The 22,660-nt window shown below is 52.3% G+C and overlaps 1 protein-coding gene across 1 annotated transcript in view; it reads right to left on the reverse strand.

The window, feature by feature from the left end:
* IGSF21 (immunoglobin superfamily member 21) overlaps positions 1-22,660 on the reverse strand; it is a 47,085-nt gene that overhangs the window by 953 nt on the left and 23,472 nt on the right. The window contains exons 2-8 of the mRNA XM_054086079.1: positions 19,770-19,882; positions 10,826-10,947; positions 5,429-5,547; positions 4,542-4,657; positions 3,066-3,513; positions 448-533; positions 29-221 (exon numbers count right to left, since the gene is read on the reverse strand). Of these exons, the coding sequence (XP_053942054.1) occupies positions 29-221; positions 448-533; positions 3,066-3,513; positions 4,542-4,657; positions 5,429-5,547; positions 10,826-10,947; positions 19,770-19,882 (1,197 nt within the window). The remainder of the gene's footprint in view (positions 1-28; positions 222-447; positions 534-3,065; positions 3,514-4,541; positions 4,658-5,428; positions 5,548-10,825; positions 10,948-19,769; positions 19,883-22,660) is intronic.

Below are 22,660 nucleotides of genomic sequence, written 5' to 3' on the forward strand. Positions count from 1 at the left end.
GAGGGTGAACCACACGGTTCTGCCATACCGAAAACAATGAGCCGGGTGTGGGTGTCGGTGGAGCCCAGGGGGTTCTGGGCGGTGCAGCGGTACATGGAGCCGTTGAGTTCAGCTGGCACTCGCTCCAGCACCAGTTCCTTGCCATCATGCTCGGCACTGCCGTCGAGGAGCCGGCTCCCCACCCGTGTCCAGGTAAAGAGGGGCTCAGGGAAGACTTCATTCTGCAGGGAGATGCGGGGCTTTGAGATGAACGTATGTGGTGAGCAAACCCTGTCTCGTGCCTGGAGCAAGGACAGGGTACAGCCAAAACACCCAGGATGCACCCATAGAGGGACCACGATGCAATCCAAGGCCACCAAGCCAACCCCAAAACTGATGGTACAGGCGCAAGGTTTTCTGTTGACACAGCATCACCCCATAGCAGTGGGGCTGGATGGGGATGCTGACCTGGAAGCCCTGCACCAAGATGCGCACAGTGTCTCCGACGCGGGCTCTCGTCGGGGTCATCGTGATCTTTGGGCCCTTGGGAGCAACTGCAAGGGAAGAGGACAAGAAGGGACTTCAGCTGAGCACAGCATTCCTAGTGCCAGTGGGTGCCCTAGGCCGGGGTTTGATGAACGATTGTGGTGAGGAGGTGGCATGGTGGGGGCTGATGGCTTGGGGGCTGATGGACAGGTTGACGGACATCCAAATGACTGGTGGGTAGGCAAAGACCCCACAGGCAGATGAATGGGAAGACTGTGAGACTGATAGACAACTGATGGGATGCACCGATGGCGAAGGATGCATTTTGGTACTGAAGCAAGTGGTTGGTCTTGGTTTCAATGAGGCTTCTATCGAGGGTGTATGTAGTGTCTGTGTGTGTGTGTATCATGTAGATGTAAGGAAGGGGTTAATGCAGGATGCGCCATGATGGTACCAAAAATCTGAGTGTGGATGGTGGTGATGGGGCACCCAGTGAGGTCCACAGACTGCAGGCACTTTAGGGGATGAGGAGGGCTGTGTTTTTGTGGGGGGCAACATGAGGTGAGCTTTACCATTACAGGTATTGGAGTTACTGGGGATGAAGTAATAAGCCATGAAGGTCTTGCCCTCATGGGGAGCCCCAGACAGTGGACATTTAAGCCTGATGAGCTGCAGAAGGTGTGAGAAAACTTGTGTGTTATTTTTTTCTGCCTGGTTGTATGCTGGGGGAGTTTTAATGCTCAGCAGGGAGGAACAGGTAATGGAGAGCCTTCTATTAGCAAGAGAGCTGCTGTCCTCCTCATTGACTGCCAACCTCCCGTTGACCTCCTCATTGCCACCAACCTCCCACTAGTTGAGGTGGTTGATGAGCTGAAGGAAAAGAGGCAGAGCCCCAGCACTGAGAAGCTTGTGCATGCTGAAGCCTGTGCCAAAGAGGGTGGAAAGCCAACGAGGTGAAGCTCTCCAGGAGATGGTGCATCACTGCCGATGCAGCGAGCCAAGTGCCCTACTTGGCCAGGAGCAAAGCCCAGTCTTCTCCTCCCAGCTCAAGGGGAGAAAGGCTGGAGCAGCCTACCTGGAGGGTGACCTGAAGCTCAGCCTCTTTTGATGGGAAGCCAGGAGAAGGGAGAGGAGCCCCAGCTGATCTACTTGACAAGCCAAGGTGGGGCACAAGCGAGGGCCCCACTAACTACTCTGTTCATCAGCTCCTCTGGTTACTTCAGGAGCTTCTGCTCTTCTAGGGTCCTGACCATGCCGGAAGCCAACAGCACAGCCCAGGTCCTAATCCCATCACTCTATCACAGCTGGGGCCTCATCAGCCCCACAGGCTGCCCCAAAGCAGCAGCCAGCCTGTCCTCACCAGCAGTCCCCACTGGGATGAGTTGGGTGGTATCAGCCAACAAGGCTGACGGTCATCAACAGTCATGGCATGTCTTCGGGTCTCCTGGGAGGTGATGTCACTATGGGATGGTATCCTATCCAGCTCCAACATGACCCCAGTCTGGAGGAGCTCCTCCATCCCATCCCCTACCCTTAGGAGGTAACGTGAGGGCATCACCAACTTCCTCACCTGCCCTACAGACAACCAAGGTGAAGACCCACCAAACATCAGGTGCCCCGACGGAGTCCCCACTCCAAGCTTTAACGCCCCTGTCCCTGCTCAGCCTACGTGCAGTGCAGTCCTGGCTGCCTCCAAACCAGTCCCTCCTTGTCCCCCCTTTCGTGGTCCTACACTTCCCCACCGCACCCAAACACCTACCACCCTCTCACCGAGGGGGCTTCTCCCAGCCCAGCCCCATTCAAGATCCATGTTTGCCCTCTGACCTGATATCGCTGCCTTGCTCTGATGCCCCTGGAGCCTCAAATCCCCTAAAATACACAGCACCTTCTCTTGCACACCTCCCTTCTCTTGCCTGGTGCCCCCCAAAACCTGCTGCCCCCACCTCTACTCGTGTGAAGCCCTGGCATCGCCTCCTCCTATCGCTGTGCTGCCCCACACAGCACCCGGCTTTAACTCGGGGGCATCTGGAGATTCCCGAAAGAAAAGAATAAAAGCAAAAGTGCATAAAAATGCAAGAATTTGGGGGGAAAAAAGCACAAAAGAAAAAACTGCAAAAGGTTGCAAAAATGTGCAACAAACTGGCAAGAAACCCTGCAAAATAAAAGCAAAAAATTGCAATCAAAAAGCGAAACAAGAACAAAATACGCAAAAAGATTTGAAAAAAAATCCTTGCAAAACAAGAAAAAAAGCAAAAAAGAAGTGCAAAAAAAGATAAAAAGCACAAAATTGAAAAAAAATAGCAATAAAAAGGCAAGATAACTTGCAAAATAAGAAAAAAGCAAAGGAAAGTACAAGAACCGGGTAAAAAAGCACAAAATTTCCAAACAAATCTGGAAAAAAATGGCAAGAAACCTTGCAAAATAATACAAAAAGCAGACTAAAGTGAATAAAATGACTAAAAAAACGGGGGAAAAATGCCCCCAGAATTGCAAAAACATGGTAAGAAATCCTGAAAAATATAGAAAAAGGCAAAAAAAGCGCAAAAAGTGCAAAAAGTGTGGCAGAAGGCTGTGAAGCCGCCAGCCCCGCCCGTGCTTACCGAGCGTCACCTCGGACTGCATCGGCATGGAGAGCGCCGGGTGCTTGACCTCGCAGCTGAAGAGCGCCTCGTTGTCAATCTGGGGGTTGAGGGTCCAGGTGAGGGTGGCCCGTGCCTCCACCGTGCCGTCGCTGACGGGTGCATGCGTGTGGCGGAAATAGTAGATGGGCTCTGCCACATGCACCCATCGCGGGAATTCTCGGCTCACGACTGTCTCGGGGATGGTTTCGGTGACGGAGCCCCGCTCGGCTGCCAGACCCCGGGGTGGGTCGGCTGTGGCCTGGGGTTGTCCACCTCCCACTTCTCCTTCGGCTGCCAGGGATTTGGGCACCTTGGTGTCATCCAGGTCACGGTGAAGGAGGTTACGGGGTGCCCAGCTCCCGGCGCCGGCCGGCGGCTCCGGCAGCGGAGTGGCCTCGATGGGCTCCCCATCCCGCTTGAAGTACACCTGCATGGGGACAAAAGGGATGGTGAGTCCAGCAGGGACAGCCACCACCCCAAAAGGGAACTTAAAGGTCATCCAGTTCCACCCCCTGCCATGGGCAGGGACACCTCCCACTGGATCAGGGGCTCCAAGCCCCATCCAACCTGGCCTGGAACCCCTCCAGGGATGGAGCAGCCACTTCTCTGGGCAACCTGGGCCAGTATCTCATCACCCTCACTGTGAGTAATTTCTTCCTAATGTCTAATCTTCAGCATCCCATCTCCTTGAGTAGCTTCGAATGGAGAACCTTCTCCAGGTCCCCACGGAAAGATGCTGCAGGGTGAGACATCTGCCTTATTTCACCTCCAAAAGCATCACAAATATATGTGTTTTATACCTACATTTTTGTGTTTGCTTTATATATATATATATATATATATATATATATATATATGGAAGATATCAAAAGCCGTGTGGCCAGCAGGACAAGGGAGGGGATTCTGCACCTCTACTCTTCACCTGGAGTCCCGTGTCCAGTTCAGGAATCCCCAACATGAGAAGAAAATGGAACTGTTGGAATGGGTTCAGAGGAGGCCATGGAGATGATCCGGGGACTGGAGCACCTCCTGTCCGAGGACAGGCTGAGAGAGTTGGGGTTTTTCAGCCTGGAGAAGAGAAGCTCTGGGGAGACCTTAGAGCAGCTTCCAGTGCTGAAAGGGACTCCAGGAAAGCTGGGGAGAGACTTTTTACAAGGGCATGGAGTGATAGAATGAGGGAGAATGGCTTTAAATTGGAAAGGGGAGGATTTAGTGTGGATATTAGGAAGAAATTCTAAACAATGAGGGTGGGGAGGCCCTGGCCCAGGTTGTCCAGAGCAGTGGTCGCTGCCCCATCCCTGGAGGGGTTCCAGGCCAGGTTGGATGGGGCTTGGAGCCCCTGAGCCAGTGGAAGGTGTCCCTGCCCATGGCAGGGGTGGGACTGGATGGGCTTTGAGGCCCCTTCCAACCCAAACCATTCTATGATTCTGAGATAACCCTCCTCCGGGGGCTCACCAGAGGGGCAGGTTTGCCACCAGAGACCACACACACAAGGGTGAAGTTCTGCGCCTGGTAGCGGCTGAAGGGCGCTGGCGTGTCAGCAGCAATCACCGAGATGGACGTTGGAGGAGCTGCCAAGGAGCAGAGCCATGGTGTTAGCATGGCAAACTCAACACCCATTTATCCTCATGCTCATTCCCATGCCTGCTGTTATCCCCATCCCTGTCCCCACTCACAGTGTCATTCTCATCCTCAACCCTGTCCCATCCCCCTCCTCATCCCCATACTTGTGCTCACCTCTATCCCTAGCCTTGTCTCCCTTCCCATCTTCAATCTATTCCCACTCCTGTCCCTATCTTCATCCTTATCCCCATCCTCATCCTTGTCCCTGTCCCCATCCTCACGCCCATCCTCATCCACACCCTCTCCTCCCCAACGCTATCCCTGCCCCCATCCCCATCTTCATCTCCATCCCTGTCCCCATCCCTGTCCCCATCCCCATCCTCATCCCAATCCCAATTCTCATCCCCATCCCTGTCCCCATCATCTCCATCCCCACTTCCACCGCCATCCCGTTCCCTGCACTTATCCTCATCCTCATTCTCATCCTTGCCCTGATCTGTATCCCCTTCCCCTGCCCTGCCCTCATCCCTATCTTCATCCCCAACACCACCCCACCCTCATCCTTGTCCTGTCCCCATCCTCATTCCCATCTTCATCCCCAACCCCATCCCCACCCTCATCCTTGTCCCCGTCCCCATCTTCATCCCCATCCCTGTCCCTGTCTCCACCCCAATCCTCATCTCCATCCACAGGGATGTGAAAATCAGTTGAGTCCCCGCTGTCCTCCCACCATGAGACCCTGCAGGCGTTTCCCCCGCCCCGCCGGGGGCTGCACTCACCCATCACATTGAGGAATATGTTCCCAGAGGCCAGGACCACTTTCTCCCGTGTGGCTCGGTCATAAATCCCCACGTGACACTCATAGGGACCGTTGTCCGAAATGCGAACCTCGGGGAGGCTGGGGAGGAGACACAGAGCTCATCGCTTGCTCCCTCCTCCATCCCAACCCATTTTCCCAGGGATGCGGTGGTTGGCATCCGGATATCAAGGCGTTTGATGGGGTTGCATTTCGCCACCGACGGGGATCAATAAACTATTAATAGCTGCAAAGGCTGCAGGAGAAAGCTGTGTAATGCAGTTTAGCAGCTGGAGTTTACTGGCACTGACAGTTCCTCAGGAGGGTAAGTAATTGCATTACTGAAAGGAGAAGCGTACGGGAGGTAGAGGCACCACCGAAAGCAAAAACCCGTGAAGCGTGGACGTTAAACACCTGCAAAACGCTGATGTGAAAGGCTCGGCACCAGACGTTACAGCCCGCTTGGGCGATGTACCAGCTGTAGCAAAGCATCGTGGATAAAAGCATCAAAAGTCCAAACTCCAAGCAAAGCCAGAGCATGCTCTGACCGAAAGAGTGTCCGGATTCTTTAAGTAGATATAAAAAATACACAGGAGAGGAAGAGATGTCCCAAAGGATCAGTGTTGCTGGCGGTGGAAATGTTCGTGCTGGCTGCAAAGGAGCCACTTTGCTGACCTGTATCATCATCCCATCTCGCCGGCCAGCAGCTTCCTGCCTTGCCGACCAGGAGTATCCCACCTTGCCAGCCAGCAGCATCCCATCTCACAAGTCAGAAGCATCATTCCACATCACTGGTCGTCAGCGTCCCACCTCACTGGCTGGCAGCATCCCACCGCGCTGGCCAACAGCATAACATCTCACCTGCCAGCAGCATCATCTCACCTCGCCAGCCAGCAGCATCCCCCCATGGCAATAAGAACGGGGGCAATTCCTGCATGGAGCACCCAGCAAGCCGCTCGCAGCTTAAAACTAGCTCCTTTTCTGCACGAACCCATGCGTGAGGCTCTCAGGGCTTCCCCAGCCAAGGGGCAAATCCAGCACTGTTTCACTAGGTACATCACTGGATGCCCCTGGCTACCTTCCCACACCTCCTCCTCACTGCACGAGCCCCCTGCCAGCACAAACAAGTCCCCATCGAAGAGAATAGTCGCTTGGCAGCTCCTTTTAATGACCACACCACTTTCAACTAAGCTTCTACCATCTGTTCCAGCCTCTAATTACCCACACACGGAGCGGGAAACCATCTACACCCTTTGTTAGCGATACGCAGGAGTGGTTTCAGTCCCAGCTGAGCTGGGGACCCTCTCCATCCTGGCAGCTGCCCCTTACCATGAAGGACAAACCCTTTCGGTTTGCACTTGGATTTGGGTGTAAAATCGTCCTAACTGGGTCGGTTTGATATTTCTGCGGTTGGTAGGGAAAGTAAAAAGGGGACCCCCAGCCCTGCAAAGCCAAAATGCTGCCCATCGTGTCCTTTGCGTCCTCTAGGCATGCTGGAAATCAGGCAAAGAAAATGAGATAGATATTCATAAAGCAGTGCCTTACTCGACGAGGGTGGGGTTTTAATCAGAGAGGGGGAAAAAAACGCAGGGTTGGATATCTCTCGGCATTGCTCTTCACATCTGAGAGGGTGGCGTTCAAAGCCGGTATGAAAAGAGGCAGCCTTGACAGCCCTCTGTGCCGCACAGATAAGAGCCACGGCACCCAGGATAACGCTCCATGAGATGGCATCGACGTGACCGTGTCGTTAAAATGAGTAAAAAAACCCCCAAAAGCTGAAAATACAGAAGGGTAAAATGAAAAACCTGAGGGAAAATGGCCACAAAGCTATTGACCCATCCCCAAACCCTTCCCGGTGTTGCTCCTCTTCTTCACCAGAGCCCAAAATAAGGCAGGACCTCCCCCCAAAAAGAAGCATCAAGCTAAATGATTCAGAAAACAAGCTCTTTTCATCCCCTCCAAGAAATATCTCCTTTCTCCCCAGGCAAGTTGCTGTTTTCCTCTGAAAAAAGGCAACCGTGTGAAAAGATTTTGACCACGAACATCCCTGGCTCCGCAGCCGATTTGCCGGCACCGTGCCGACGATTACTGATGCTTTTAAGTGTTTAGTCCTAGGGCAGCGAAATTTTCTGCTCCCAAATTCTATTAGTTCTACAATATGTGGTGAAAGGGAGCAAAACAGAGGGGTTTGAGCCAAAAAAAAAGCAGCTGCTTTGCCTCACTGGGATGGTGCAACATCCTCGTCCCTTGCCCAAGGGATACTCGTGGTCGAGATGTCGCACTCCATGCACAGGGGATGTTCTATTCTGGTGCAATTCCCGACTTTCCTGGCAATCCCTGCTAGAGAATAAATGCAGCAATGAGCAAAACCACTGGGTTCAAGGCAGCAAAGCAAGGTTGTTGAGTTGGGGAATGTGTAATCCCTTCACGAAGCTACTGAAACATCCTCCAAACAATAATTAGTCGTGTCAGAAATTTGTACAACAACCGAGCGAGCCGCTGAGCAGAGCCTGCGCTACGTGGGAAGCAAATCCTGAGGAGTAGAGCAGCCCCTGAGCATCTCCTGAACACCCCCCTGAGCAATCTCTGATCATTGCCAGAGCATCCACTGACCATGCCCTAAGCATCCCCTGGAGCAACCCCTAAGCATCTCCTGACCTTCCTGAGCATCATCTCAGTATCCTCTGAGGAACCGCATAGCATCTGCTGACCCCACTGAACATCCTCTGGGCATCTTCTGAACATCCCCTGAGCAAGTCCTGAGGATCTCCTGACCTGAGCATCATTTGAGAATCTGCTGAGTATTCTGAGCATCCTCTGAGCACCTTCTGAACATTCCCATAGCAAACCCTGAGCCTCCTCTGAGCAGGCCCTAAGCATCCTCCCGAGCAATCCTCGAGCATGCTGAGCAACCCCTGAGCATCCTGAGCATCTCCTAACCTTCCCGAGCATCATCTGAGACAGCCATGAGCATCTGCTGACCCTGCTGAGCATCCTCTGAGCATCTTCTGGCACCTGAACATCTCCTGAGTGTCTCCTGAGCATGCCTTGAGTAAGGCCAACCCTCTGAGTAACCCCTGAGCATCTCCTGAGCCTCCTCTGAGCAAGCTCTGTGCATTCCCCTGAGCAACGCTCGAGCATCCTCTGAGCAACGCCAACTACCTCCTCTCCAACCTTGCTTTCCTGCTTCCTGTCCACTCTATATTCACAATTATACCCGTGCAGCCACACCTAACACAATTGCTTTTGCTTATAACAAAACACAGCTCTGAGTGTAGCACAAAGAACAGCAAAAAAACCTCAGAAATCTGAATTCCAATGGATTAGAAAGAATTCCATGCTTGGATGCATGCTCATCTGACGGGGCAAGCCAAGACCAAGCCCTTTCCAACCCATACACAGGCAGGGGGGGACAACGTCATTGGGAGCAGCTCTGTGAAGGACTTGGGGTGCTTATGGATGAGAATCTCCACGTGAGCGGGTAACGTGTGCTCACAGAGCAGAAACCAAACTGCATCCAGAGCCGTGGGACCAGCAGGGCCAGGGAGGGGATCCTGCCTCTCTGCTCCACTCTGGTGAGACCCCACCTGAAGCCCTGCATCCAGTTCTGGATTCCTCAACATGAGAAGGAGATGGAGCTGTTGGAACGAGTCCAGAGGAGGCCACAGAGATGATCCGAGGGCTGGAGAACCTCCCACACAAGGACAGGATGAGAGAGTTGGGGTTGTTCATCCTGGAGAAGAGAAGGCTGCTGGGAGACCTTAGAGCAGCTTCCAGGGCTGAAAGGGGCTCCAGGAAAGCTGGGGAGGGGCTCTGGATCAGGGAGGTCAGGGAGAGGATGAGGGGGAATGGCTTTAAATTGAAAGGGGGAAGATTTAGATTGGACGTTAGGAAGAAATTCTTCACGATGAGGGTGGGCAGGCCCTGGCCCAGGTTGCCCAGAGCAGTGGTGGCTGCCCCATCCCTGGAGGGGTTCCAGGCCAGGTTGGATGGGGCTCGGAGCCCCTGATCCAATGGGAGGTGTCCCTGCCCATGGCAGGAGGTGGGACTGGGTGGGCTTTGAGATCCCTTCCAGCCGAAACCATCCCATGATTCTGTGATTTGCAGTGCAAAACCCACATCACCTCAAGGAAAAGACCTCATTTCCCCACCATACACAGATTTTTTTTTACTCTATGCTGGGGAAAAATGACCTTTGAAACCCGATTAGCAAATTCTAATTTAAAAAGGAAAGGAAGAGGAAAAAAAAACTGTGAAAAAGAAATACTTCACCCCAGCCTTTTTACCTTGAATTAAGTCTCCCCCTGACGTTTTTTTCAGGCTCTAGTTTTGTTTTTATAACACCGGCAATAAAGCAAGTGTGTAATTAGTAATAAAGCTGACACTCCTGCAAGTGATTTCGCACTTGGAAGAAAAGCGAAGTCAAGCTCCCACGTCGCCTGGTTTATAAATATATTTCTTTTTATAGATATATTTCTTTTTTGAACCTTTTTTTTTCTTTCCCCTTACAAGCCTTGTTTCTCTCTGCAGATTTTCAGCCCCGGAAATCTCCACTACTATCACCTTTTCCCTTGGGACAGGCAGGGCCAGCAGTCCTGAGCGCTGGCCCCGGTGGCCAAGGTGGCCACCAGCATCCCGGCTTGGCTCAGGCCTGGGGTGGCAGCAGGAGCAGGGAAGGGATTGCACCTCGAATCCTGGGTTCAGTTCTGGCCCCTCACTCCAAGAAGGACCTGGAGGGGCTGGAGCGCATCCAGAGAAGGGAACGGAGCTGGGGAAGGGTCTGGAGAACAGGGGTTGTGGGAGCGGCTGAGGGCCCTGGGGCTGTTTATCCTGGAGAAGAGGAGGCTGAGGGGAGAGCTCATGGCTCTCTGCAGCTCCTGAGAGGAGGTTGTGGGGAGGTGGGTGCTGGGCTCTGCTCCCCAGGGACAGCCATGGGACGAGGGGAAATGGCCTCACGTTGCGCCAGGGAAGGTTCAGTCTGGACATCAGGAAAAATTCCTTCCCTGGCAGAGTAGTGAAGCCCTGGCAGAGGCTGCTCGGGAAGCTGGGGAATCTCCATCCCTGCAGGGGTTCAAAAAGCTTGTGGCCGTGGCGCTTGGGGACGTGGTTTAGCAGACACGGTGGGGTAAGGCTGGTGGTTGGACAGGATGGGCTTTGCGGGCTTTTCCAACCTTAATGATTTGATGATTCTCTGACTGCAGGGATATTTGGTGACAATGCATTAAGGGATGATAATTTCTTTGCTATGCAATGAATCAGCCAAAGAGGACACAGTATTGCGATAACATCCTAAACTGCCCTCAAATGGGGACAAAATCCTGAAAAACAGGCATTAAAAAGCAGCTGACATGCCAGAGGAGGTGATATCAGGGTGACTTACCGCACAGTGGACTGGTAGACCAGATCCTCCCTCTTCCGATAATTCTCCATCTGTGAGAAATTGGTGGAGAACATGGCATCGAAGGTGAAGATCTTCTGTTTGATGGTCCCACCATCGGTCACCTGCAAGAAGCCAAACATATATGAGACACCCACGTTCACTTTGGAGAACACAAGAGCAGCTACGCATCCACTTTCTAATTTTTAAAGAAGTTTTATTGTTAATATTTTTACTTTTTAGTTTTTTTAATTTAATATTTTCTCAATATTTTTATTTGCAAACTGAAAGAGAGGAGGTTGAGATGAGATCTTAGGAAGAAATGTTTTGCTGTGAGGGTGGGGAGGCCCTGGCCCAGGTTGCCCAGAGCAGTGGTGGGTGCCCCATCCCTGGAGGGGTTCCAGGCCAGGTTGGATGGGGCTCAGAGCCCCTGATCCAGTGGGAGGTGTCCCTGCCCATGGCAGAGGGTTGGACTGGATGGGCTTTGAGGTCCCTTCCAACCCAAACCATTCCATGATTCTATGAAATATGGTTTATTTATTATGAGCTTGCTGAGTTTAGAAGCCAAACCTGTGCATTTCTGTCCCGTTATTGCCTCGTCGACTCCCTGTCTCCAGCTGCTCGCTGCAGTTGTAATTTTAAGTGGAAAAAGGCTCGTTTTAGGACCGGGGAGGCCTTGTTTCTTCCCTGTGTCCCCTAACGCCTTCAGATTTATTTCCACCTCTTGTGAGGAGTAAGGTTTAGTATAAAATTAAGGGGGCGGAAAGCAGAGGAAAGCAATGCAGAAGGAAAATGGGCATTTTAGGGCTGGAACAGCTCAAATCGATCCATTGGAGGTTTAGAACTGTTTTTTTTTTCAAATGGTTGGGCACAGGAGAGGGGGATTTTGGGGATTAACGCTTTAAAACCAGCATCTCTCAGGAGGAGACCCCACTGTCCCCACCCAGCACTTCTCCCCCTGCTTGGGCAAAACTCAACTTTCACTCCAGATTTTCCTTTTTCTCCCTTTTTTTTCTCCCTTTTTTTTAATGTCCAAAAAAAAGAAGCGGGAAAAAAAACATGGTGTCACTAAAACCACCTCTTCAAATTTATTTGCGGAGGCTGAGGCTTTTATTGTAAAGAAAATACACACTGGCACAGACACAGGATAAAGAACTGCAAGAAGAATTATCAGAGTTGTAAATCTCCGGCCTTAGGAATGAGGGGAAATTTTCAAGGACGTGTTTGATTTTTCCCAAGTCTTATTTATGCCTTGGGGTGGGTTTGGGGAAAAACTTCGGAGCTTGGATCACAAAGCTCTTCTGGCATCAGCTTAGAAGGGTTTTCCAAGGATGATTTTGGGGATGAGCAGAGTTGTTGCTGCCTGGAGGGATGCTCAGGGATGGGGGGTGAGTGGAGGTGACTGAGCAGGAGTTTGCAGCCACAGGAGTTGGGCTGCATCAAAGCAGCGTGGACAGCAGGTCGAGGGAGGGGATTTTGTCCCTCTACTCATCTCTCATGAGACCCCAACTGGGGCTCTGTGTCCAGTTCTGGAATCCTCACCGTATGAGGGAGATGGAGCTGTTGGAACAAGTCCAGAGGACGCCACAAAGATGATCTGGGGGACGGAGCACCTCCCATATGACGATAGGCTGAGAGAGTTGGGGTTGTTGGGCCTGGAGAAGGCTGCAAGAAGAGCTTAGAGCAACTTCCAGTGCTGAAAGGGGCTCCAGGAAAGCCGGGGAGGGGCTTTTTATAAGGGCATGGAGTGATAGGATGAGGGGGAATGGCTTTAAATGGGAAGGGGGAAGATTTAGATTAGACATTAGTAAGAAATTCTTCCCAATGAGGGTGGTGAGGCCCTGGCCCAGGTTGCCCAGAGCAGTGGTGGCTGCCCCATCCCTGGAGGGGTTCCAGGCCAGGTTGGATGGGGTTTGGAGCCCCTGATCCAGTGGGAGGTGTCCCTGACCATGGCAGGGGGTGGGACCGGATGGGCTTTGATGTCCCTTCCAGCCCAAACCATTCCATGGTTCTATGATTCCACGATTGTATGAGTTCCCCTGCACATCTGGACTGACAGGGGCAAAGCAAGAAAACACCAAATTAGAGGATAGGAATGGAGAAATCACAGCTCAAAGTATCATTAGCATTGCTGCTCAACGCACCCCCCCCCCCCTCCCCGGATCCCTTGTATCCCCACAAGGATGCACGGCAAGGGAAGATGCTGCAGCCTGGGTGCATCCTCAAGGGATTACAGGCAGCTCCTCTGAAAAGGCACATAGAAAACAGCCTCTCTCCAGGGATTAGACCTACTTTCAACCTTTTATCTGTGCCCTGGGGTCATTTCTTTTGACGAGGAGCTACATATAAAGTTGCTGATGAACCCACAGGGGTTCAGGAGCGGCCAAGCCAAACACTTCTTGCTGGGGAACAAAAAGAGATGACAATTCGGCAGCATCTGATTGCGATCGCCCCAAATTATGCACCCACACTGAGGAGCAGGAGGAAAACGGGTGTGGGGAGAAGAAAAGGCACATTTAAGGCACCAGAGCCGAGCTCAGACAGCCCGAGGCTGCCTGCTGCATTATTTATAAACCTCAGTAAAAATCTTATTCCTGACAAAAACCCAGCGATTGCCACTGCGCAGGGAGGCATTAACCTCCGCTTCCTTCCCGCTGCCGCAGAGGCAGCCCCCTCCTGCCTCTCTTCCCATCACTGCCACCTCACCAGCGACCCAGCGATTTACTGTCCCCAAAATACTCTGGCATCATCAATACTGCCAGAGCCTCTCGCTGGGGTGCTCGGTGGATAGATAAGCATCCAAGAGTGATGGATAGGGGGCCAAGAGGATGAGTAGAAGGGGTTTGGGAGGACAAAAAGAGTTGTAAAAGGATCTCCATAGCACTTTGGGCTCCAGTCCAGTCTCTTTCAATCACTGAGGCTGAATTTACACCCTTTCTCCAAGCAAATGCAACAAGCACTTGCTATGGCAAGAGGGAAAACACTCTAAAGGGGTTGCGAGGGTGACTGCAATACTTGGCGTGCTTCGGGATTTGCAGCATCCTGTGTCACAGCTACTGGGAGAAATGCATCACGCCGGAAAACCTCTTTTTTAGCTTTTTTTCTGCCTCCCTCCCCAGCTCACTCAAGCATCTGCATTTCACTCAGCTGGCTGCTATTCCTCCTCCTCGCTTGAGTTTGCTGGACCGCTCGGTCCTACCGTGCTCAGAGCCACCCAAAACACCACCAGCATTAAATTTGGCTTCCAAAAATACAGATGAGTCAGTTTAGTTTCTCAAACCTGGGTGGTTTGATCCCAGAATGAGCACCACACCACATCTCATAGAATGGTTTGGGTTGGAAGAGACTTTGAAGTTCATCCAGTTCCAACCTCCCTGTCAGGGGCAGGGACACCATCTCCATCATTGTCAGCACCCGTGCTGGTTTCCCCTCTCCAGCATCACTAAACCACATGCACAATCAAGAAGGTCGTGTGATTTTGGAAGGCACAGCCTGAGCTTCCCGCTACTTCCCGGGAGCCAGAGTGATGCCCTTGCTAATAGAGAGCTCAATAAACTGTGCTGATGCTTGTGACCTTCTCTTCCCGCCTGAGCATGAGGAATTAAGAGAGTTCCCCATGCTGACATTTAAATTATCATCTCGGAGGCGCGGAGGCGACCCAGCCGGCGTGTGGATGAATGGCACGAGGCAGACCTCTCGCAGTTCCTGGCCCACAATCTCTCCATCAGCTGCCCTGCTCAGATTGTAAAGAATTTCTCCGCAGCTGTAAAGCTCAAGATTTTTCCCTATAGAGGAGCAGGTTTATAAATCAGAGGCACAACCCATGGTGAATTGGGTTGGCTTGGAAATTTTGAAGGGGCTGCTGCTGGAGCTGGCAAGGTGGGAGATGCTTTCCAGGAGCCAGAGGTAAAAAGAAGCATCCTGGTGCAGGTGGGTGGTCACTGCCTCCAGCCTGGCTCCTCCTGAGCATCCCCAAACGAGCATCTCTAGTTTTCAAAGCCTTTCATTATTGCTCAGGGCCTTCCCAGCAGCATTATGCAGTGTAGAAGGTACTTGCAAAGCCTCAGCACGTTGGGTGCCCTTTGCTTGGCTCCTCCACCCCGTCTTCTCCCTCCCCTGGAGCCGATGCTTTTGCAAGCAGTGACTTTATCACTGTCACCAGCAACATTTCCTACTCGGAGCCACCACGGGAGAAGCCGGCCGGGGGCTGTAACGTCTCATTTTTCCTAATGGGCAGTGGCAGAGGAAGCCCCCGCGGGGACCGCACTTTGTCACCATCGATCAGGCGGCTGTGAGTGGCGCTGCCAACTTCTTGTAATGCATTGGCCCCACTTGCCATGGCCACGGGTTTTGGAGCCCTGGAGTCTTTGTGGAGCCGGGAATGGCCCGATTTGCCCCTTATGGAGCAAAATTCTTTACAATCACCATGCACTGAGCTGGGGAGCTTAAATACAAGAGCTGGTGTGTGAAGGATGGGGATAACAGCCTGCAGATGGGATGAGGGGGACCTGCAAGGGCAAGATGTACATCACCCAAACTTCAAAAGTCACACTGATGAGTGCTATGGAGAGCAATGCCCGTGCACCATGGGTGCTACAGACACCAACGTCCGTGCGCCATGGGTGCTACAGACACCAATGTCCATGCACCATGGGTGCTATGGAGAACAAAGCCCGTACATGGGCAATGCAGACAGCACCACGAGCCCCGGCTCTGAATTATTCTCCTTATTTGCTTAATTAGACTGAGTGCCAAACTCTAATTAATCAAGGCAGAGCAACTCCCTCCGGACCTGAGGGCTCCCCTCCACTCCGCTCCCCAGCACTCGCTGCTCCACATCCTCAGGCCAGGCTCCCGGGTCCCAGCAGGCAGAGGGACGGTGAGTGTGGGAGTGCTGTTCTCCACCAGGGAATCACGCCCAGCCCTTGCCTGCCACCAAAAAGCTGCAAAACACTTTTTTGCAATTACCATCATCTCATCCGAGCCCCCGGCTGTGTGTACAGGCTGGCTGCTGCCGGCTGCCTGCTTCCCCGCCACTGCCAGATGTCTGTACAGAGCCAGAACACAGACTCCAAGGATTTTCCCTCCCTCTCTTGTTTCTGTATTTTTTTTTTTTTTTAGAGCTCTGCACTGCTGCAAAAAGTAATTTTCTCCCTCCCCATCCCTTGCTGCGGCGCGGCAGTGACCATACTAATCAGGTCTCGAGCGCGACCCCCGAGACGCCTGTGATGGGAGCAAGCTAACAGCTTGACAGCTCCATGTCTTCTCGGACTCATTACAAGCTCGTTTGCAAGGATGCCACCACCCTCGTCTCCTCCAACGGTTTTTGGGCACTCACCTAACGTGCAAGGGGTTTGGACCCATGGTTGCACATGTTCTCCGGCAAATCACACCTTCTGGAGATGAATTTATTGTGCAGAGGGGCGGTGGGATATTAATTAACACCTCTGCAGACGGTGTATGTTCTTGTTTATGCTGTGAAAAAGCCCTTTTGCTCACCCCAGATCTCCTTGAGCCTTCTACATCTCAAGTGACCCGGAGCGGTGGCTCATGCCAAAGGGTTTTCTGACCCAAGAAAAACATTGTCCCTTGCTACCACTCCACCTTGTTGTCCCCTCAGCCATGAGGCTCCCGGGGAAATTACTGGAGAGGGGATGTGGGGGTGCTGGTTTGCGGTGTGGTGCTTCTCAGGGGGCTTTTACCTCCTCTACCCGTGGTAAGCAGCCCCTTTATGCCTCACAGCTTTCAGCCTTGGTGTGTCTGCACGCCGTGGCTTATGCACCCACCCCAAGAGTTATGCATGCACCCCACATCCTGACGGGCTATGCACGGTCCCCGGTGGGTTATGCATGCTCCGGACTGGTTTTGCATTCACCCCATGCATTATGCACAAACCCAACAGGTTATGCATGCACCTCGGATGGGTTATGTACACTCCCTGATGGGTTATATGCACACACAACATCCTATACAGACACCTCATGAATTACATGCGCTCCCTGATGGGTTATGCATGCTTTTGACAGGTTATTCATGCACCCCATGGATTATGCATGCATCCAACAGGTTATGCACCCACCCCATGAGTTATGCACGCACCTCGATGGGTTATATACCCATCCTATGGGTTTTGTACACTACGTGATGGGTTATACACACATTCAGAGGGTTATGCACCCACCCCATGGGTTATGGACACTCCCTCATGGGTTATGCACACTCCCTGATGGGTTATGCATCCACCCCATGGATTATGCATGCACTCCATGGATTATGTACACTCCCTGATGACACGTGCATCCCATGCACCCATCCCATGGGTTACATGCGCTCCCTGATGGGTTATGCACGCACCTCGATGGGTTATGTACACTCCCTGATGGGTTATACACACATACACAACATCCTATGCACCCACTCCATGGGTTACGTTCGCTCCCTGATGGGTTATGCACGTACCCAATGGGTTATGCACCCACCCCATGGTGGGTTACGCTCCCTAAACGCATCACAAATACGTCCTGTGGGTTACGCGTGCTACTGAAGTATTATGCACCCACCCCATGGGCCCTGCAGGCACCCTGCACCTCGAGGGTTTATGCACGCACCCCGACAGGTTATGCACCCACCTCATGCCCTACACCAAACTGCTGCCAAGTTCGCTGCCACACTCACCCTCTTTTGCCTTCCCCACCCTTGCAACCCGACGTGCATCCCTGAAGCATCCTTAAACTCAACGAGATCACTTTGCTCCCTGTAAAATGAACCAGGGGAAAGGGGAGCCCCAGCGAGTCCCCACACAATCCCACTCCACTGCTCAGGTGTAGTGCACAAAGATGCTGTCAGGTTGATTTACAAACTCTATAAATACGACTCCACAGTCCCAACATCTCCACCCCGGCACACCCAAGACCATCCGTCAACTCCTGCACGCAGGAGCTGCAACCAGGGCTTTGGAGAGCTGCAAAGGTCCATGAGTGAGAGAAGATGAGGGGGAAAAAGGGAGAAAACTGCCTAAAATCAGGAGGGAATTTGGGAAACCCTGAGATGCTCTATGAAAACCCAACTTTCAGAATGTGGGAAGGTCCCTGAAATAGGAGAAAAAGGGAAGGGAGGGTAAAAAAAAGAAAGATAAAGAGATTTGTGGTGATAAAAATAAAAGCTGGGTTATTTTTTTCCCCTCCCACTCTCTCTGTGGTTTCTCGGAGCATAATTTGCTCGGCCACCCCAGCGCGTCATCCTCTCACTGAGGACTCCAGCATCCCTCCGCGCAGGGGGGATTATGCAAATCCAGCCCCGGCTCGCGAGAAAGTGGGTTAATCCAATATTACCGAGTGGAAAAGGGAAGGAAAAACCTGGTGGAGATGGCAGCGTCGGTGGAAGGAGCACTGCACAAAAAGCCTCCTCCCCAAAATAAGGGGGAGGTGAAGCCAATTCCAAGCTGCAACTTTAGGTTCAGGGTGGTTTGGGGTTTATATTGTTATGTTTCTCTGCTTGTATCCCCTTCACACCTAAATACACACATTTATAGCAAACAGGCAGTGTGCAATGGAAATGCTCCTGTGCACGCACCATGCGCCGGCAACTGAATACATATCAGTAGAGAGAGCACCTTCTCCTATTTATAAACCTGCCTGGATGTGATGAAGAGCTTTAAGGAAGAGATTCTCCTTGTTCAGGAGGCAGAAACAAGACAGTAAAACCAAGAACAAATATCTTACAGCACAGGGTGGCTGCTTCATCTGACACCACCAGCCCAATTAGCTCTTTCTTCGCCTCCTCTGTGAGCAAATATGCAAGCAAAGACCTGGGTTTATCCCGTCCTGGAGAACGTCAAGTTTTCTCTGATCAAACCACGATGGGGGTTTTACTCCTGTTTGGCAGCTGAGCCTGAAATTCCTTCGGGGAAGCCAAAAATACTGCTCTAGATCCTTATGTCTGAGGCTGGCTCCAGGCACCGTGCAGATGGGAGCGGTCATAGAACGAGCAGGTCCTGACTTGGAAGGGACCCACAAGGCTCATCGAATCCAACTCCTGACCCTGCACAGGACACCCCAACCTTCACACCCCAACCTTCACACTGTGCATTTTAGGGCATTGGCCAAATGCTTCTGGAATACTGTCAGGCTCAGTGCTGTGACTGCTTCCCTGGGAGCTGTTCCAGTGCTCCACCACCCTTGGGGGGAAGAACCTTCTCCTCGTGGCCAACCTAACCCTCCCCTGGTGCATCTTCCTGCTGCTCCCTCTGGTCCAGAGAGAAGAGCTCAGCAGCTGGTCCTCCTCCTCCCTGGGTAAGGAACCTGAGGCCCCAACGAGGTAGTGATGTTGGGTGGAGGGGAGGAAGCTACAGCCTCCAGCGTCCCCCTCCCTAGATAAAACCAGACGCTATGAGTTGCTTTGCTCCAGATCAGCACCTCACATCCATAAGGATTTTGGGGACTGGGATGGGAAAGGGAAAAATTTTGGGGGAAGGCTTGAAGAGCCCTGTGTGAAGAGCCCGGCACAAACAAGCTGCAAACACCCTCAATTTTGCTTCATTTCCTACGTAACATTTTTGCATCACTTCACACCCAACACACACTCTGGTGCCGACTTGAGCCCCCGCCTCCCAAACCCTGACCAGCCCCAAGCCTTGATGCAAACTCCCAGCACTGAACCAAGCCTGCCAACCTCTAATCCACCTGGAAAACATAACGAAACACCTGGAGAGAGCCTCGTGGAGCCCTCAGGATGATTGCAAAGCCATTTTACGTCTCCCCCCCTTCACAGGTTTTCAAAGGCCAGCCTGCCTGCTTCCTCCACTGAATGGATATTCCCATCAGCAAGAGCACCGTCTGCCTTTCTTTCCACCATCCAGCCTTGACCTTCTCTTGTACAGCAGCAAAGCACCCGGGTGGTTTCATGTCCCTGCCCCCAAGGGTGGAGAAGAGGCATCAGCGCCGCTTACCCGGTACCAGACGATTTCCCGCATCTTCCCATCTGTCTTGAAGTTGCATTTCAGGGTGACGGCATCTCCCACCACCACGGGTGGGAGCGGCTCGATGCTGACGGTCAGGTAGGCTGGAGAAGTCAAAAAAGAGAAAAAGAGACATGAAGTGCCAGAGAAGGATGAAGCAGGGGGTTAAAATACTCATCTCAAATGGGTTTATTGTATTAATAGCTCTGCCATGGGGAGCAAACGCTGGCTGCATCCCATGTACGGATAACGCATGGGCAAGCCCATCATCGTGGCAGCTTGCCCCCTTGCAGCGATGACTTTTGGCTGCTCCCAAGCACTAAAAAAGTACAAACTGGGGAAAAATCCTTCCTGACCTTATTTACCAGCTTATGGCATCAAAATGCAAGGACCGCCTGTTTTGCTGCTTCTCTCCCCAGCTTTGTGAAACTGCCCACGTTTGCCCTTAATAAACTCTGGGTGCCCAGATTGTGAGGCTTTGCCCTGGTCCATTCCCAGAGCCCTGATCCCACCGGCTGCCTTGCCCACCTGCAAACTCAAACCCATCCTTTCTACAGAGATATTGGCTTCAACTTTGAGTGTGTCCAGAGGAGGCCACGGAGATGATGTGAGGGCTGGAGAACCTCCCCTGCGAGGACAGGCTGAGAGAGTTGGGGTTGTTCAGCCTGGAGAAGAGAAGGCTGTGAGGAACCCTTAGAGCAGCTTCCAGTGCTGAAAGGGGCTCCAAAGCTGGGGAGGGGCTCTGGATCAGGGAGAGCAGGGATAGGATGAGGGGAACAGTTTTGAGCTGCAAGAGGGGAGATTGAGATGAGATTTTACAGAGAAATGTTCTCCTGTGAGGGTGGGGAGGCCCTGGCCCAGGTTGCCCAGAGCAGTGGGGGCTGCCCCATCCCTGGAGGGGTTCCAGGCCAGGTTGGATGGGGCTTGGAGCCCCTGATCCAGTGGGAGGTGTCCCTGCCCATGACAGGGGGTGGGACTGGATGGGCTTTGAGGTCCTTTCCGACCCAAACCACTCCATGATTCTATGACTTTGCCTCCACTATCATCTGCCCCACAATGGTTCTCTCCCAACTGCAGACCAAGTTCCTCCACCCCATGCTTGCTTTAAAACCCTCTAAATTACTCATTTCTCATGGAAACAGGTCCAACTGAACAATCAGAGGATGTCCAAAGCCAAACCTGTGGTTTTATAGCTAAGCTTTGGCAAACAACATGCTTCCTGCCATCTCCCCCATATCTGGGATGCAGGATTTATCCCCATAGCAGAGGGAAAATCAGAGCACATGAGGTTCTGTCTGGCTGTTTCCTCCCTGTTTCCCCTCAATTTGCCGTAAAACTATTGCAGGAGCACGAGCAGTCAGGGTCAGGAGGGCAGGCAACTGCATTTCTATTTTATTTTCCTCTATTTCCTCCGGCTGCTGGAAGATGCCAGATTGACAGCCTGGCAGATCCCAGTCTTTCTTTAGCATCATTACCCTGACTGCAGCCGTTTGACACCACCTCCAACCAGGCCACCCCAAAACAGCCCTTATCTCACTGCAAAAAAAATCCATTTTTTTTTTCTTTTAATTATTCCTTGCATGAGGTGGAAGAGCAAGGCAGAGAAACCCCAGAGAACCTGGAAAATAGGAGCAAGTTTGGAAATGAGGCTGCAGAGAGAGACTCCTTTGCAGAAGCTGTCCCGTAAGAGGGGAAGGTGATTCCATACGTCCCACAGCCGGCGATTCGAGGCTCTCCTCACTCGTAAAACAGGTTGCAAGTGTTATTGTAATAAATCTCACCCACGACCTTTGGGAGGGCGTGCTGAGTGCACACGTGCCTGCTGCAACAGCAAGGCAGCATGGCTCGGCATACTGAACACAGGGCTGTGAAATTCAAGAAACCCTCTTTGCATTGCTTTTTTTTTTGGGGGGGGGTAGGGGGGGTGTTTGCAAACCCAGGTTTGCTGCCGCAGCCAGCTGGATGCAAGGAAATTTGCAAAACAGCAGGTTTTTCTTTGATGGTGGTGAGGACCATGAGTCCTTTGCTGCACTATCATGGGAGAGCGCGGTGCTGAGCAGGGGGAGAGGCTAAATTAAGGGCTCTATTCAGCCCTGAAATGCTGCACCGCAAGGTGGGTTTAAACACTGCACCTTTGCAACCCCAGCCCAATGCTTTCCTCCTTGCTGACAGCGACCCAAATCCTCGCCAGCAGCCGTGCTCATCAGGGCCAGCTTCTTTTCAGCCTCTCTCCTCTCCTGGTTTATTTTAGCCGGCTAAAGCAGGGATTAATTCCTTGCGGCTGCTGCATGCGGTCCCCTCGAATTCGGGGCTTTGCAGCTACCGAGAAGCAGTGATGGGAGAGGGAGGAGGAGGAGGAGGGACACGAGGAAGGTCAGGTGAGGTCTCACAGCGGGTGCCCCGATTCCCCCAACTTCGCTTCTGACATTTCCAAATGCGAGATGAGCAACAGGCATGAAAGCAAAGGGAGGGGGATGAGTAAATGTTTTGCAGCACGGTCACATCTGCCCAAAGGAAATCAGGGAGGGATTCGTGCTGGGGATGGAGCCTCCACGCGTACAGAAAAGCTCTGCCTCTCCATCTACCAGCCTTGGGAGCCTCCAAGCCAGATTACATCTCCTTCCTGCCCCCAGCAAGGATCAACAGGGTGATTAAATAAAGCTGGCGGCAGAACCGATGGGTGACAAAGACAGAGCTAAGATTGCATTTTCCCTCTTGACCACGAATTACAGAGATACAGGAGTTCCCAGCTTGTAAGTTCAGCATCTCTGGATGGTTTTCCATCCCTCTTTCCACGGCATTGCATTTCAGACGCTGTGCACAGCAACGGGAAGCTGAAGCACCCCCATCCCAGGTGTTTTGGAGGTACTTAGACCATCTCC

This window comes from Cuculus canorus, chromosome 21, assembly GCF_017976375.1.
Source record: "Cuculus canorus isolate bCucCan1 chromosome 21, bCucCan1.pri, whole genome shotgun sequence".
NCBI classification, from domain to species: Eukaryota; Metazoa; Chordata; class Aves; order Cuculiformes; family Cuculidae; genus Cuculus; species Cuculus canorus.